The sequence below is a fragment of the Lepidochelys kempii genome, chromosome 1 (genome assembly GCF_965140285.1).
Source record: "Lepidochelys kempii isolate rLepKem1 chromosome 1, rLepKem1.hap1, whole genome shotgun sequence".
NCBI classification, from domain to species: domain Eukaryota; kingdom Metazoa; phylum Chordata; order Testudines; family Cheloniidae; genus Lepidochelys; species Lepidochelys kempii.
This window is the reverse complement of record NC_136380.1, coordinates 306,311,408-306,328,350: the sequence shown is the minus strand read 5'-3', so window position 1 is coordinate 306,328,350 and position 16,943 is coordinate 306,311,408. Positions and strand designations below refer to the sequence as shown.

At 43.3% G+C, this 16,943-nt stretch overlaps 1 protein-coding gene across 6 annotated transcripts in view; it reads right to left on the bottom strand.

Annotated features, from left to right (window-relative positions):
• ST7 (suppression of tumorigenicity 7) overlaps positions 1-16,943 on the bottom strand; it is a 233,057-nt gene that overhangs the window by 108,697 nt on the left and 107,417 nt on the right. The window contains exon 1 of one of the 6 annotated variants that reach the window (XM_073328157.2): positions 1,428-2,099. The exons of the other annotated variants lie outside the window; for them this stretch is intronic. Within the exon in view, the coding sequence (XP_073184258.1) occupies positions 1,428-1,509 (82 nt within the window). The 5' untranslated portion in view covers positions 1,510-2,099. Of the gene's footprint in view, positions 1-1,427; positions 2,100-16,943 lie in introns of those variants that run through there. 6 annotated transcript variants of the gene reach the window in all.

Here is a 16,943-nt window from a genome sequence, read left to right as displayed (position 1 = left end):
AGCTGGAGTAAATTCACCTACTTTCACTGATTTCACTGTCTTAAATGGAGCTATCCTTATTTACACCAGTTGAGGAACAGATGCAATAGTCAGGATTTCCATCACACCTGATTTCTTTTCAAATACAAACTAACTATGAAACATTAGTGCCTGCTAAATCCAGCCCAAGGCTATGCTGAGAAGGAAGAGAAATGGAAAGACTGTAATAAGCTTTGCTCTGTTCAAACCACCCACCCTTCCTTTTGAAGAAAATATTCCTCATTCTGGCATGCAAATGTAAGCTTGAGACATAATCGAAATGGAACCCTGATGGTGTCACTGATAAAATTATAGTCTGCCAACTAAATCTACTGCCCTTCTTAGGCGAATATATTCCTGCAAAAAAACATCTGCTGGGATATTGCTGTACATGTGTGCCGGTCATTACTTTGCTACAATGCCAATGATGACTTCAGTGGTTGAACTGCAGCAGACTTTATTGAGGTGCTTCCCCTTCAGTTCCCGGGCACAGGAGTAACCTAACGGGGCATGGACCATTAGAGTTTGTCATTAAATCAGGAACATTACCCAAGTGGGTTTTGATTTCCCAATGTTTTAATGACAGAGATTGAGTGATTTACCAAAATACTAAAGCCATGGTGCCTTCGAGCTTTAGAAACTGGGACATTGACATAGGGCCCATTTGGAGTCTGGGCGGAATATTGATTCTGTCCGTATCACTTAAAGCAGCATTTTCTGTTGAGTTGTGAGAGGGCACTGTTGCAAACAGAGAATTTTCTGTCTTGAGAGCAGATGAGTTAAGCACAGTCACTCAGGTCTTATCATTATCAACCACACTGAGTGAACGCTATATCAAGGAAAATTTGTCCACGTAGAGGACTGTGCAAACTCCTCTGTCCACTTAAGCTCTGGATTGCCTCTCCATGGAGTAGGGCAGAGGAGCAACTCCTGCTCAGGGGAAGCACCATACCTGTGGTGCTTTGGGAAGTGGGCTCTGTATGGATGTTTGTAGAAAATTATGATTTAGAGATGCTCCCTCATAAGGGACAGTATTATGAACATAGGAATTTGGAGATGTGCTCTGGAGGAGAGGGCTGGGAACACCCCAAAGCTGTGTGCAGCAATTCACCAAAGATGCTGTCCAGTTTGTTTTATTAAAGTTTCATTCCTTTCTCATTCATTGGTGTGTTTTTTAATGAACCCCAAGACAGTTATAGGCTCCTTGACACAGACTCCAAACAGGCCCTCTGTCAAGGGGACTGTTGTTGGCATGGTGCTTGTCAGAAGCTGGGAGAAGGGATATTGGATCCATATTTATACAGAGCAAATAGCCCCAAGTCCCTGCACAGGGGGACAGAGAGACGGGACATCTATCCTAAGTCCTGCAGAGTTGCTCAAACTTCGTGCAAGTGAGTATAGAATTTCACCTTCTGAATATTCCCAATTCCTCCAAAGGGCATTTGGAAAGTTCGCCATTGTCTTCGTCACAAACAGTCTATACTGATTCATATTTTAATAATCAGAAGTGAGCAGAAATCGTTCTACGGTGGAGGGGATTTTTAGTGATACAATCTTTGTGCCAATGCTCCTGGTTTCTCCTTCTTTGCGTGTTCTCTCTCTCATACTGCTGGATTCCACTGTGTTAACTTTAACTGCTTCTTGCTAAAACAGCTCCCTCCTCTTAGGCCTTGTCTACACCGGCAAGTTTGTGAGCAGTAAAGCCGCTTTGAGTGCTGTAACTCCCGAGGGGTACACGCTGCCAAGCTACTTAGTGCACAGAAACTGCACAGTTGCAGCGCTGTAAAAAACCCACCCCGACAAGAGGCGTAGAGGTTTCTGTGCCGGGGTACAGCGCTGCGGTGCCCGTGTAGACACCGTGGCGATTACAGCGCTGCGATTGGCCTCCGGGAGGTGTCCCACAATGCCAGTTCTCGCCTCTCTGGTCATCGGTATGAACTCTACTGCCCTGCCCTCAGGTGAGCAACTGTCAGCCCCACCCCTTAAATTCCTTGGGAATTTTGAAAGTCCCCTTCCTGTTTGCTCGGTGACGCGTGCAGTGGTCTCAGCGCGTCTCAGAGAAGGGATATTGGATCCACATTTATACAGAGCAAGTAGCCCCAAGTCCCTGCACAGGGGGACAGAGAGAAGCGACACAATGCCGAGCTGCTGGACCTCATCAGCATTTGGGGAGAGGAGGCTGTGCAGTCTCAGCTGCGCTCCAGCCATAGGAATTATGATACCTATGGACAGAAGGCCACTGTGGATACTTGGGTGCCAGTTGAGAGTGAACCGATCCAGTAGGAGGAAATCTTGGAAGAGGATGTGGAGGGAGAGGGAGACCCGGGGCAGAGCATGACTCGGAGGTCAGAGATGCAGGCAGCCAGGAGTTCTTCTATACCCCGGAGGAGGTTAGCCAGTCACAGCTGTCGGAGCTTGGCGAAGTGCAAACAGGAGAGGAGGCCCCTGGTAAGTAGCTTTGATTTTGGGAATCTCCGAAGTGAGTTGTTGGGAGCAGGAGGGTTGCAGAAAGTAGGCTTCTGTCTGTATGATGCGCTTACCACCACGTGCCTAGTCTGAGTGATGGAACAGGGTGTTGATTGACTCCCTCTCTTCACAGGAAACTCACATGGAGATACTGGGCAATCCGCTGCCGCAGGATCTTTGGCAGAGCTGTTTTGTTTCTTTCCCCATTAAGGGTAACTTTTCTGTGCCACTCTGCCATCACTGGGGGGGGAGGGTGGGAAGGACCATTGCTGCACACAGGCAAGCAGCATAAGGACCAGGGAAAGAGCTGCAGTCTTCGAGAAGACCATCCCTTGATTCCCTGCTCACCCTCAGCAGCGAGGTATCTTCCATAATGAACAGCCTGTGGAAAATGTGGGGACAGTAATGATTATAAGGCCCCTCTCGCACCGTTCTGGCTCTCCCCAAGAGCCATGTGCCCAGTGTACAGTACGGTCCTAGAACACTGATTTCCCCTTCCCCTGCGGTTACTCACCATTTTGGGAGTCTTGTGGCTTGCCTGGGTTCAGCCAGTTAGTGACAGGTATGTGAATAGTGGCTGTGTTTTAAATCACTGAATCAGTGGTCTGTGTGTTGCAAACAATACTGCTTCTGTAAAACATTGCATTTTGGCTGCACAGATATGACCTTGGGAGCCCAGCCTTTGTTATCACTGGCTGAATGACTGCGCAGAATTAGAAAGCAGCCACGAAGAACTAAAGAGGACTTTCTGCATGATGTCATGATGTACTCCATGGCCAAAAAACAAGAATTGAAGGAGTGGGAGGACAGTAAGAAGACGGACTGAAAGGAAAACACAGTGCACCAGAATGAAACCATGGAGCGGCTCTTAAAAGTTATGGAGCGCCAAGCAGACACGTTCCAGGTGCTATGAGCACTGCAAACCAAGCAGCTCTGCGCCTGCCCTCCCCTGCAACTGCTGTCACAAAACTCTTTCCCATGTGCCCCCTAGACACCGCCAACACACTCTTATCAACCTCCTGGCTCCAATCTGTACCCGCTGCATTTCACTCCTCCCTCGTCACAGTCCAGCCCTGCAGACTCCCAGTACCCAGTGCTCTCAACACCCGTCCCTCTGCAGTTTAGCCCTTCTGAAGTACAGTACCAGCTGCACTGTACTCCAATGGAGCAGGTTACATATGATACCTGGACATACACAAATCTTTAACCGTCCTGGGACCCCACCTCCTCCTGGAACCCTCCCTTCCCACATCCCCCACAGTTTTGATGTGTTTTTTTGTTTGTCTCTCCCCTCCAGTTGTTGTTTTTTAATAAAATAATTGTTTTGGTTTGAAAGCAATCTTTAGTCTATTAACTGAAAGCAAAGAGAGCCCTGCAAAGTAACAGGCAATTTTTTTTCAACCTTCATAGTGCATCGTCTGCACCAATCACAATCACCTCCTAGCATTACAAGCACTGCACTCCCGAGCAACAAATATTAGTGGCTTTCAGCTTCAAATTGCTGCCTCAAGGCATCCCTGATCATTATGGCCCCGTGCTGTGCCCCTCTAATAGCCCTGGTCTCTGGCTGTTCAAATTCAGTCCCCAGGTGCTGAGCCTCAGTGGTCCAGCCCTGAGTGAAGCTTTCATCCTTCCCTTCACAAATATTATGGAGCGTACAGCACACAGCTATAAGCATAGGAATATTGTCATTGGCCAGGTCCAGCCTCCCATAGAGGCAGAGCCAGCGGGCCTTTAAACAGCTAAAAGCACTCTCAACAGTCATTCTGCACTTGCTCAGCCTGTTGTTGAACTGCTCCTTGCTGCTATTAAGATGCTCCATGTATGGCTTCATAAGCCACGGTATTAACGGGTAGGCAGGGTCTTCCAGGATCACAATGGTATTTCAACTTCCCCGACGGTGATCTTCTGGTCCGGGAAGAAAGTCCCTGCTTGCAGCTTCCTGAACAGGCCAGTGTTCCAAAAGATGCATGCGGCATGCACCTTTCCGGACCAGCCTGCGTTAATGTCCATGAAGCGCCCACGGTGATCCACAAGCGCCTGGAGAACCATTGAGAAATACCCCTTCCAATAAATATACTTGGTGGCTTAGCGGTCTGGTGCCAGAATTGAAATATCCGTGCCATCTATTGCCCCTCCTTAGTTAGGGAAGCCCATTTGTGCAAAGCCATCTACAATGTCACGCATGTTGCCCAGAGTCGTGGTCTTTCGGAGCAGAATGCGATTAATGGCCCTGCACACTTCCGTCAACACGAATCCAATGGTCAACTCTCCCACTCCAAACTGGTTAGCGACCGATCAGCAGCAGTCTGGAGTAGCCAGCTTCCACAGTGCAATCACCACGTGCTTCTCCAATGACAGGGCAGCTCTCATTTTCGTGTCCTTGCGCCGCAAGACTGAGCCGAGCTCATCACACAGTCCTATGAATGTGACTTTCCTCATCCGAAAGTTCTGCAGCCACTGCTCGTCATCCCAGATGGGCATCACAATGTGATCCCACCACTCAGTGCTTGTTTCCCGAGCCCAAAAGCGGCGTTCCACTGTGGTCAGCACCTCTGTGAATGACACAAGCAATCTCGTGTCGTAGCTACTATGCATGGCAAGATCAATGTCGAACTCCTCTTGCCTTTGTAGTTTAAGAAATAACTCCACTGCCACTTGTAACGTGTTAGTGAGAGCAAGCAGCATATTGGTCAACAGTGCGGGATCCATTCCTGCAGACCAGAGGCATAGCACGCAGTACACAAACCACTGAAAGATGGCGCCAAATGCTGACGGAAGCACAGGGGTTGCTGGGATGCAAAGCAATGCATCACTGGGCATTGGGACAGGGCCCAGGATGTCCCACCATCCCCTCCGCCTTCCCACAACTCTTAGCGGCAGAAGAGGAAGAGATGCTCTGTGGGATAGCTGCCCCGAGTTCACCGCTCCGAATACCACTGCAAGTGTGAACACGCTATTGCGAAGGCAGCTGAAGGTGTGAACACGCAACAGCGGTTTCCCTTCAGCGTTCTCTGAGCGGCGCTGTAACTGCCGGAGCTGTAACTCTGACAGTGCAGACATACCCTAATACTATTGCTGCTACAAAAAGGGCTACAAGCCTGCAGGTTCTTCAGAATATGTGGGCCACATTCTCAGCTGATGCAAACTGGCATAGTTCCACCGATTTATTGGAGCTACGCTGATTTACATCAGCTGATTATCTGGCCTACGTATGTTCAGTCACTTTGCTTTTTTCTTCAATTGAAAGAGTAATACAACTACTAACCCATGACAATTATTCTGCCACAAGGTATTAATCCCCCTGTATGTTTCATTATTAAAGCAAATTGTTTTCCACTGTGAAACCTATGTTTCCATATCCATCAGACTAAATACAGGAGAAAACATGTGGTCAGACTGTGCTCCCCTTGAAGTCAACAGGAGTTTTGCCTGAACATTAATGGAAGCTGGGATTTAGCTTTTCTATATTCAGCGCCAACTGCCTGATTTTCCTCAAGAGCCTATTCCCTTTAATTATTGTTAAATCCCAATTGCTTCCAAAGGCTTTTGTAGATGGCTGAAATATTTTTAGTGTGTTTGTGGAGATAATATATTGCAGGCTGTAGTTATTCTATTATTCAAAATCATTTGGGGGAAAAGGGTCTAACACAGACTGCTAGATACCTTAAATGACCCATTTTAAAATTAATTTTAACTCAGGCTAATTAACAGCTTTACTCATAAATTCACTGAAAATTTATTTTGTCCTGAAAGAGCAAACTGCAATGTTTGTTCAGGATACATTGTATTTTGCATACATATCAGAGTTTGAATCTCTGATGTATGTCTAAACCTCATCTCAATCTTAACGCAGCTTGTTGGTCCCTCCATAACTGCAATCTCAAAAGTAAGTTATAACCCATAGGGCTCACAGACAGGGTGGGAGTGGAACAATGGTGAATGAAGGCATGAGTAGGTGAAAGTTCAAGGACCCCACTCAGACAAACCAATGTTCAGAGTTCCTGCCTCAGAGTGAGGAAAGCCACGAGTTCTTGAGTTTAAAGTGAGCCATTTACTGTCTACCCCTTCAAATTGTCCTCCCCCTAACAATCTTTAGAAGGGCCATAACTCATTTGGGACAAGTGTACTCAGGTCAGATTGGCGGGTACATATGAGTATCATGGCCCCTCTTCCCCTCAAATATAAATAAAGGAGGAAGATTTGAGGTTAACCAGCCATTAGGGGGTGCACCAAGAAAAACCCTAGTCCCATAATAGGGCTTTTTCCTGGGAAGCTATTAAGAGTTTTTACTTCTGCAAATATTCTAAAGAAATTACCAAAGAAGAAGAAAAAAACACCTAAAAGTTGAACAGAGATAGTGTGCATTTCAAATGTAACTGAGTTCTTGCAAATTCTAAGTAGCTTCCTTCTCTAAGGTCTCTTGGTGTAAATTAATAATCAAAACTTGAAAACATCAGTGCCTTGAGAATGAGGGAATGATTACATGTTTGCTCTACCAGAAATAATTAGCACCTCTGTGCAGTGCACAGGAAAATCCAGATGCCCACTTACTTAGTTCAGCCACCTACCATCATGCTAGAGCAAAAGGCCTGAATCAGAGTCAGATTCAGATATCTGAGGCCTGTTTCAAGGGCCACGGGAGTTACTGGAAAAGACTCCTGTGGACTTCAGTGGTTGTGGATCAGGGCCCTGCTGAGAAAACGATGAGGCAAAATGTGGCATAAAAGCTGTCTCTAGCTTCACATGAATAATATCTGGCAACCTACACAGAGTTTTACATCATCAAAGCACTCTGGACCTGTACTAATACTGACTAATTGAATAAGAAAACATCCTGGTTTGAAGCAGACACCTTTCACTGCTCCACTGATATTTCTTCCATTTCAATATTTTGGTGGAGGTGAAGAAGCGAGCAAATTATTCTCTGGTGTCAAATATGCATAAGGCCAACCCAGGATATCAAAACTCAAGTAGAGTATGTGGCTCTTGGCAATAACAAACATGTTACGGTTTCTATACTTCCATGTATTTTTAAAACATTTTAAAAATAGTTTAATATTTTTCAATCCTTTATTTACGGTAATGGGTATTTAAAGGAATCTTGAGTTCCATGGTTTATGGATTTTGAGTATACAGATATGGAAAGAGAGATCAGTTCATACTGCATGAAAGCAGCTATTGTGATGCAGATCTGGAGTAGCATGGGCACCATGCTGCAAAAAAGCAGGGACATTACCACTGGTCTTCACAATACAATGGTGACTTGAGTTCATTGCACAGCTACTGCTAATTGTAAACTGAATGGAAGGCTGGGCCAGTCTGAGCATTCAGACTGGCTAATGCACTGGCAGCAATGAACCCTGTACAAACCAACTGAAACTGCACCCCCATTAAAAAATCCAGACGTCTCATATTTTGAGGTTTTCTCATCTTCAAGAACAAACTCAAGAGAAGTCATTTTCTGGGGATTAATGAGCAGATGGGGATAGACTGACCAGCTAGTAAGGGTGAAAAATCAAGGCAGAGAGTGGGGGGTAATAGGCACCTATATAAGACGAAGCCCTGAATATCGGGACTGTCCCTATAAAATCTGGACATCTGATCACCCTAGATGGAGATAACAGCTGCTGGGCGGCACTTTGAACCTGGGTTTCATTCCCAGCTCTGCCACCGACCTACTGTGTGACCTTGGGCAAGTCACTTCATCTTTCTGTGCCTTTGTATCTTCCCCCTCCCTTTATCTGTTTTGTCTCTTTCAATAGTAAGCTCCTTAGGGCATGGGCTATCTCTTACTCTTTCTTGTATGTGTCTAGCACAGTGCTCTGATATCAGGTGGGACTGCTAGTAACACAAACAACAATAACAGTAATGAGCAGATGGTGTAAGCTGGATGGACTGAGAATGAGCAATGAAGGGTGATATGGCCATGCCAAAATGATTCCATTAGCTGTTCCTCTCCAGACAGTCTAATGGTTGGGATGGTTTTAAAGTGGAGAATTTGTGTAAAGTATAATATTGTTTCTGCTTGTTAGCTGGACTCTACTGCAACACACTTTCAACCTTAACTCCTTTATAATTAATTTTTTTGTTTGCAAACTCATATAAGACCCTATCAACACTTATTCAGATCTATACCATTTTAAGATATCCAGGACTTCTCTGTCGTCTTAGTTGTACTTTAATGCAATACTGCATGGAGAAGTGTTCCAGTGTGGTTGTGACTGGGGATTTCCTTTCTTCACTCTGCAGCACTACAAGACTCCTCAGACTGAAACTGCTTGCATGCATGACCAGAACATGTATTGCAGAAAGACATCTTAACTGTTGGGTCAAGTTGTGGTCCCCTTCTATAATCATGTACACATCTGTCCGAGAAAGGTAGGGTAAGTTCTGATATCACAGTGCTCGAAAATGAGAAGCCTTGATGCACTGTGCTGGTAGTGTGGTTTCTGAATATTATAATTTATCTGTATTCTCTATTTCCTTTTAGACATGCATCATGCTCCTTTCTCTTGTAAGAGAAAGCGCATGTACAGCAAGAGAAAACCCAACTCTCTGGAGGGAAAGCTACAGCACACATCATGAGCCAGATACATTTGCAACTTGCTAAATACTCCCTGCTCCCTCACAAAGCAATCCCACTTATGCTATAGCTGGAATACTATCTCAGTTTATTTCATTGCACAGTGGGCTAATTAGATGAAATGGCACTAAGTACTGCAACAAGTTTTGGAATAATGTAGATAGGCTACGTGGTGTTTGTTAAATCTCATGTGCCTATTACCTATACAATACCTTAGACTGAGGCCTTAGATAGGTTTATGAAGTTTAGCCTTTTAAAGCTGTACTAAAATGAAAGCCAATTACTAAACTTCATTATATGGAGTCACTTAAGACAATTAATGGCTTTTGTTCTAAGTACCAGATCAGCACAGTTCAACCTGCAGATAGAATAGGTTTTGCCCTTTTCTGACATGCTAAGTGTGGGGTATTGATTCCATTTGATTTTGCACTTGCAGCTAGAAGGATCATTATGTTCATTATTAATTAAAAAAGCACCTTTCGTTAAAGGTTTGCTACGAGGATTAGCTTCAATGCCTTAGATAATTAAGATTAGAGTAGGCAACCCTCATTGCTGGGTGATAACTCAGACATTGATCAACTGCTGGTGTTTGTGAAACAACAAAAGACAAAAAAGGTCTCACAGACTCCTGCATTGTAGAAAGACCTCTGAACTCTGGGTCAAGTGGTAGACCCTTTCTATAATCATGTGCATATACCTAGTCCTCTCACTGCCCCTTAGAGAGATATGAAGAGACAGAGGACCTTTCTCCTATCAGACTTGCTTCTTGGCCTTTTATCCAAGGACCAGGTGACCAAGAAGCTATCACCCGATCCCTCACCTCAAACCAATCACCTGGGAAGCAACTAACTAGGCACTGGTCGGTGAAGTCTAACTCCCAGAAAAGGCCATCCCTACCTTGAGACAGGGAGGATGAGGGGGCAGGCACAGAGTATTCCTGTTTCAAAATCTTAGTGAAATGGTTTAGAGAAAGGGGGAAGGAGCCTGAGATTTCTCCCCTCATGTACTCCTCCCACCCCAAACTGTGTGGTGACCTACTATTTGGCTGAGAACTAGAGCTGGTCAGGGCATTCTCCGCCCCTCCAAAAAAAAACGTTGAGGAAAATAAAAGATTTTTCATTGTTGTTTAATTTTTTCTACAAAATTTTCAGGTATTCATCATAAAAACACACACTGAAAATTGTTTAGTTTTCAGCAACCAAAAAACTGAAAACTTTCAGCTAGTCAGACACAAATTTTTGGTTTAACTGAAAAGTGTCACCTGTCTGGTCCAGTTGCCAAAAAACTAGAATATTTTGTTATTGTTGTTGGTTTGTTTTTTTTAGCTAAAAATTTTCTCAAAAACAGATATTCCAAAATAGAAAATGTCTGTTTTGACTGAAAAGCCATTTTTTGTTTAAAAACAAAAAATCTTAAATGAAAAATCTTGATCCACTCAACTGTCAACATCAACATGGCACCTAAGGTAGGCTGTGCCCGAGCAATATTAGGTGTCTCCTTACACTGGCTGAGCAGAATGTGTTTGAACAAGAGCAGGGAATGCTACAAGGAATCTATACGCTCAAGAATCTTCCTGTATCGAACCTCTATATTTTAGGAATTGCAAAGATGCTGTTCACCTTGGTATCTAAGCAATTGTGAGATGCTTGTGAGAAACATTAGAATGATAAGACGCAGCAAGTTCATGGAGACTTGCCCAGGATGCATAGTCGCTAATGTCATTATCCTATTACTGAAAATATATCTGTGCTTCCTGCTTACATAACGTCTGCTGTTTGTTATGGGAAAGATGGGTGAAAGAAAATTGATTTTCGGGGGGGGGGGGAGGAGAGGTGGGGAGTGTTTATTTAAGTTCATCTTTGTAGTAAAGCTGTAGAGAATCCTATTTTTCTATCACTGACAAATGTTGGACAATTCTTGATGCCACTCTAGAGGTGCAATGATACAGCATTAGATGGAGAAAGAACACTGAATTCCAATAAGATGAGTTTTGTGGAAGAAATTAAGAGAAACAGTCACACCACTTTTCTGTATTAAGCTACCTGTAAAACTCACTAGAACAGGAAAGTATTGTAATATTTTTTTTCAATAATTTCAATAATTGGTGCTCTGGGTAATGTGGCATTGAAAGTAGGAAAATTATTTTTTCATCAAGTGTGGTTCATTATTGCTCTAATTAACGCCCCCCCTTTACGATACTAGTCACTCAGATAGTAATTTATACCAAATGGAAAGGTGCTACAGTATGAGGAAATCTATCACCACATTCCCTACATTCCTGGGAATTTTCAGGGAAGGTTTAGCACTAAGTTTGACTGTGACAATACAACATAGGTTATCTGGAGGTTTCAAGGGTAACAAACGCTTTTGATGATTGGGAGGTTTCTATGGTAGCTCTGTAGATACCACTGAAGTTTGCACTCAGGTCCTGAGGACAATCCTGTTTTGTGTAACAGAGATATGGATAAGTGTGGTACACATACAGGATATCTAAGTGAAAGCATTGCAAATTGCTTTAAACAATACGTGTTTTAATATGGCTAAATGTAGAGGTGTACATCTGGGAAAAAAATGTGTAGGCCACACTTACAGGATGGTAGACCCTACCCTGGGAAGCAGTGACTCTGAAAAAGATTTGGGTTTAGGGGTGGATAATCAGCTGAATAGGCACTCCCAGTGTGATGCAGTGGCCAAAAAGAACTAATGAGATCCGGGATGCATAAATAGGGAACTGTTTAATAGGAGTAAAGAGATTATTTTACCTCTATATTTGGCACTGGTGTGATTGCTGGAATACTGTTTCCAATTCTGATACTCAAAGGATGTTGATAAATTGGAGAGAAGAGCCATGAGACTGATTACAGGTTTAGAAAACCTGCCTTATAAAGATAGACTCAAGGAGATCAATCTATTTAGCTTAACAAAGAGAGGGATAGGGGATGATCTGATTACAGTCCATAGGAGACCTACGTGGGGAACAAATATTTAATATTTCAATAATAATTGAATCTAGCAGAGAAATGTGTAACACAAACCAATGGTTGGAAGCCGAAGCTAGACAAATTCACAGTGAAAATAAGGCATACATTTTTAACACTAAGCGTAATTAATTATTGGAACAATTTACCAGTGTTCATGGTGGATTCTCCAGCACTGACAATTTTAAAATCAAGATTGGACGCTTTTCTCAGAGATCTGCTCTAGGAATTATTTTTGGGAAATTCTATGGCCTGCACTACAGTTTATACAGGAAGAAATACTCGATGATCACAATGGTCCCTTCTGGCCTTAGAATCTATGACTCTATAAAAGGATATAGTGGAAGCCTCAACAGGACACAAACTGCAAATACCTCCCCGCAAAAGTTGGCATGAATAAATTACACAACACTGCCATCTATTTGAAGTGAGTATTCAAGTCCTGACCATCCGGTACTGTTTTATAAATAATTCTAACACAGTAATAATCTATATAACTAAGTCCCTAAACATCTTTGGAGGTTTAACAAGCATCCAGCAAAAGGGCCTTTACACAGTCTTAAAGAATCAGAGAGGAATGTGTTTTTATTGTTAAAATAAACTGAATAAAATCAACTCATATATAGATATAGAATAGATAGGGAGATATAGTTACACACACAGACTGGATGGGCTGGGAAGAGAAAAAAGAACAGGAGTTTCTCTTGTGAAGAGTGTAACATTTTTCCACCCTACAAGTTTAGCTTGCAGCAATTCTACTCATTCTATGATCCCGCTGGATCAAACCATCTAAGCAGAACTGGGTGAGGTAGTTGTTGGGTGGGGACCTCCAACAAACACCTGCACTATGGTGCTGCATTAAGTGAAGTTGGTGATTCAATAAGTGACATTCTTCCCTTTCGGTCAGTAATGGAGTTAGGGGGCACCGATTCTTCAGTCCTGATCACCCATGGTTACCAAAACCCCACCAACTTAAAATCCAGTTCATTTTAAAAATGAGTGAAAAGTGGTATCCCTGCCCGTAAGTCCTCCAGCCAATTTTTGTGGTTTTTGTATTAATCACACATTCCCATTTTTAAAAAATTTTTAATTCTCACCTGTTGTGTGAAAGACTCACAGGAACAACGGGGGATACTAACGGATTGTGCAAGGGGATCAATGAAACTGACCACACACAAAGTGCTGTCAAATGTATAAAGAAAAAGAAGCCGAACAACCAGTATTTTTCATGAGACCTTCATCTGTTCCAAAAGGGGATGTTTCAGCCTTGTTTCTCATGATCAGTAAGTCCTTGTGGAGAAGGATAAATAGACCAAGCATCTGCTTGGAATGTGCGATTCCCTCAGACAGAAGAGACAGTTACTATGCTCATCCTTCCGAGGGCTTAGTCCATGACAGGATGGAAAGGGCTTGAAGCCCGCAGGTTTTGAGTCCACCATTATAGAAGCTCTGTACAGAGAGTCTGGCCAGTGATGTTTAGTCCAGACACCTGGTGATCAGTTCCTGGCAACTGAAGCAAGAAATCAGAAGTGGTTCTGATGATTTGCAGAAGATTTTGAAGATTAGCCTGAGCTAAGAACTAGTGGTTGGAGATTCCCACGGTTTTGTCTTGCTGCCATGGGTAATAAGAGGGAATTGAGGGAGGGCTGCAGCTGCCCTGCCTTTTATGCTCTCATAGGGCAGCATGAAGTGTAAGGTCGGAGCCTTTTTCTGCAGTAAAAACAGCAGCCATGAGATAAGTTGCAGAGAGAGACATCCTCACGTTTCATCTAAATTGCACCAAAACAATGTAATATTGGTCTGTTAAGAAGGCACTTCTGTCCTAATCACCCACCATCACCAGAAAAAGAAACAGATCTTAAAATGTTTAAAGAAAACTTTCTTTGATAACACTCTGTCTGGAAAGAAACCACTTATCAACAGTTGTGATTGTGAAATTTATACTTCTCTATTGTTTTGCTTTTATGGTCCCTATCTCTCTACTGTTTATCTCTGTGGTCTCTGTCTGAGTCTTTAATTGTTTCTGTCTGTTGCATAACTAATTTTGCAAGATTTGAATCAACTAAAGTGGTGTGGGGTCTGACTGGTTAAAGAACTGTTTTGCAATGTGTTAGGACTTGTTAAAGAATTGTTTCATAATACTTAAATAAACAGGACTGGTTAACATACAAATAGACAGGACTCAAGTTTCATTATAAAAATTGGGGTTGAAGAAGAAATGAAAGAGAACCCACTTCCAGGACCCCGCACAGCTCAAGATCAAAGCTGCCAGAATACTCTGCATGACCATGCTGTACAGCAACTGAAGCTTGCCTGGCCAGTAGGAGGAAGGTCGGCTGCGCACTTGGGAGTCCTGAGCATTGTATGCTTAGTGTGTGTATTCTGTTTTGATAACTCTTAATAAATAGAGGTTAAGGATATTCCTGTGTAAGGCTCTTTTCACTGGGCAAAGACCCACAGAGCCCTGCGTCCACCAGGAAGGGGTGTTAGCTCTGAGCCCACGAAGGGGTAAAGTTGTGTCCCTTACTTCCTGACTACCAAAAGAGAAGGTAGGGGGTGAGAGCCTTAAATTGTGCAGGTAACAGAAGAGCCTCAGGGCACATATGTTGCCCTGCTAGGCATTGCTAGTAAAAAAATACCTGGCCTTGCACTTGAGGCATATGTGCATCTCCAGGGGGCTCCACACTGACCACACGCTCAAAGAACCTACATTTCCCACTGTAAGAAGGTTATTAACCCTGGGCAAGAGCCAACTTGGGTCATTACATTCTGCCTGCCTACATTCCTCCAGCAAGTTCAACTGGATAAGGCATATTTTGCTTCTGTCCTAAAACTGTAGAGTAATGTTATTGCATTTCACTGCAACCAGAGATGGCTGCATTTCAGGGATGGATGAAATGATCTTTTGATGTAGGCCCCAATCTTGCAATGAGCTCTATGTGAGTGGAGTCCTGTGCCTACATGGGAGCTTATTGCAGGACCAGGGCCATCATCCTTAAAATGCATTGGGATAAAAAAGCCCTGCCTAAATATTGGAACAATATTATCACATGAGGGAGGGGAAAATGTATATAAAGCACACTTCCTCATTGCATCATTTAAATTATATGGAGGGGGGCTGCTAATAAACATTAACAATAAAGATTTGGATTTAGCTTTCAGATTTAGACTTTAGTAATCTTCCAGAGGAAAAGACAGCTGAATACATACGGTATTTTGCTTACTGAATATTTGATGCTTTTGTTCTAAAAATAAATCGTGGTTAAATTCAGGAGAGGGTTGAGTGCAATACCGACTGTCCTGTTCAATTTTCCTTTACTTTTTTAAAAATTATTGAATGTCTTCAGAGGCGGCTGACATTTTGAATGCAAGGAGGAACAGAAAGCAGCTAAATACCCACAGAACAAGAGGACACCTAGATAGGACTGCCTCAGCACCACTCAGAATTCTCACTCGGCCTGCATCAAATGTCAGTGTTCTGAGAAACGCTGCACAAATGTGCTAACCCAAGCACTTAGTATTATCCTCCAATTATTCTTTCAGCTTTTCTCTCTCTCTCCTTCTCCAACTGAATAGCTTGGATACAGAAAAGAAACATGCAGTTCCATATTAGTTAAGCAAACAGGGCACTGGCAGTAGGTAAGGTGAGCATCATGTGCCATGAATATAAATGTTACAGGACTAATTATAACCAGTATTTCTGTACATACCACCTGTTACAAATCAAGCAGTGGGGAAATGTTCTGCATGGCATTCAATACCAGGCTGCAGATAATGGATTATAGCTGAAGCGCAGGTCTTGCAGTGCGAAAAACTGATTTTTTTGAGAATGTTTCTGTGAGATTAGCAACTTGATGCCTGTCGTTCTTGCACTAGTTGCTGGAAATATTCAGTAAATACCATATGGCGCAGAGAGGACAGCATTCCACCGTAATGTCTGATTAGAAATAAGCATTTGCACTTCTATAGTATCTTCTATTTAGCGTCGCAAAGAGCTTACCGGCACTAAGGGCTGTATGGGCGAGCAGGAAACATAAGCGGGAGTAAAATTTGCCCACATGCTCCTGTGCAGCCTCCCTGGGCCCTGACTTGAGCAGCTGTGGGAGCTCAGAGCATCTTAAAAATCAGGCCCAGGATACCTCAAATTGGGTGCCTAAAATGAGTGCACACTTTTGATAATTTGCCCAGTCATACAGTGAGTCAGTGGCAGAGATCGCAATAAAACCCAGGAGAACTGACTTCCAGTCCCTAGGGGCCTAATTTTCGTAAGTACTGAGCACCCACAACACCGAGCAAAGCTAATGGGAGCTGCAGGTGCCCATCAGTTCGGAAAATGGGCCATAGAAGGTAGTACCACAAAAACAGCAGGTCAGAGAACCTCTTCTTTGGTTGCACTGCAGACAGACTCCATCAGTCTGTTTGAGTCTACCCCTGCTAGTGACCACTTATAGTAACAACTGACCTGGGATTTCCACTATAATCCCCCTTTTTCTCCTGCCCTTGGCATTTACATACTCAGAACATTCTGAAAAATTCTCTTTGAAGCTAAAACTTTCCACATTTGGTCTCCGCGCAGAGGTGTTTCTGGGAAGTCCGGGGGGAAAAACCCTTCAGCCATTTTTAAAAGCGGAGAACCCCCACCTCTCTCTCACACACACACACTTTCCCCAAAATAACTGTTCAGAGGCTTGCATCCTAATGGGCCCTTCTGAAAGGCCAATATGAAAGCAAACCCTAAGAGTACGGCTGAATGCTTTTCAGACTGCCAGTCTGCTCAGAAACTTTTAAACTTGCTAAGTGTGTCTAAGTGCTCTATATTCTGGCATTTAAATGACCAACAAAATGTTACTGCTCATTACTCAAAGCACAGAAATAGCAACAAAAGGAGAATTTAC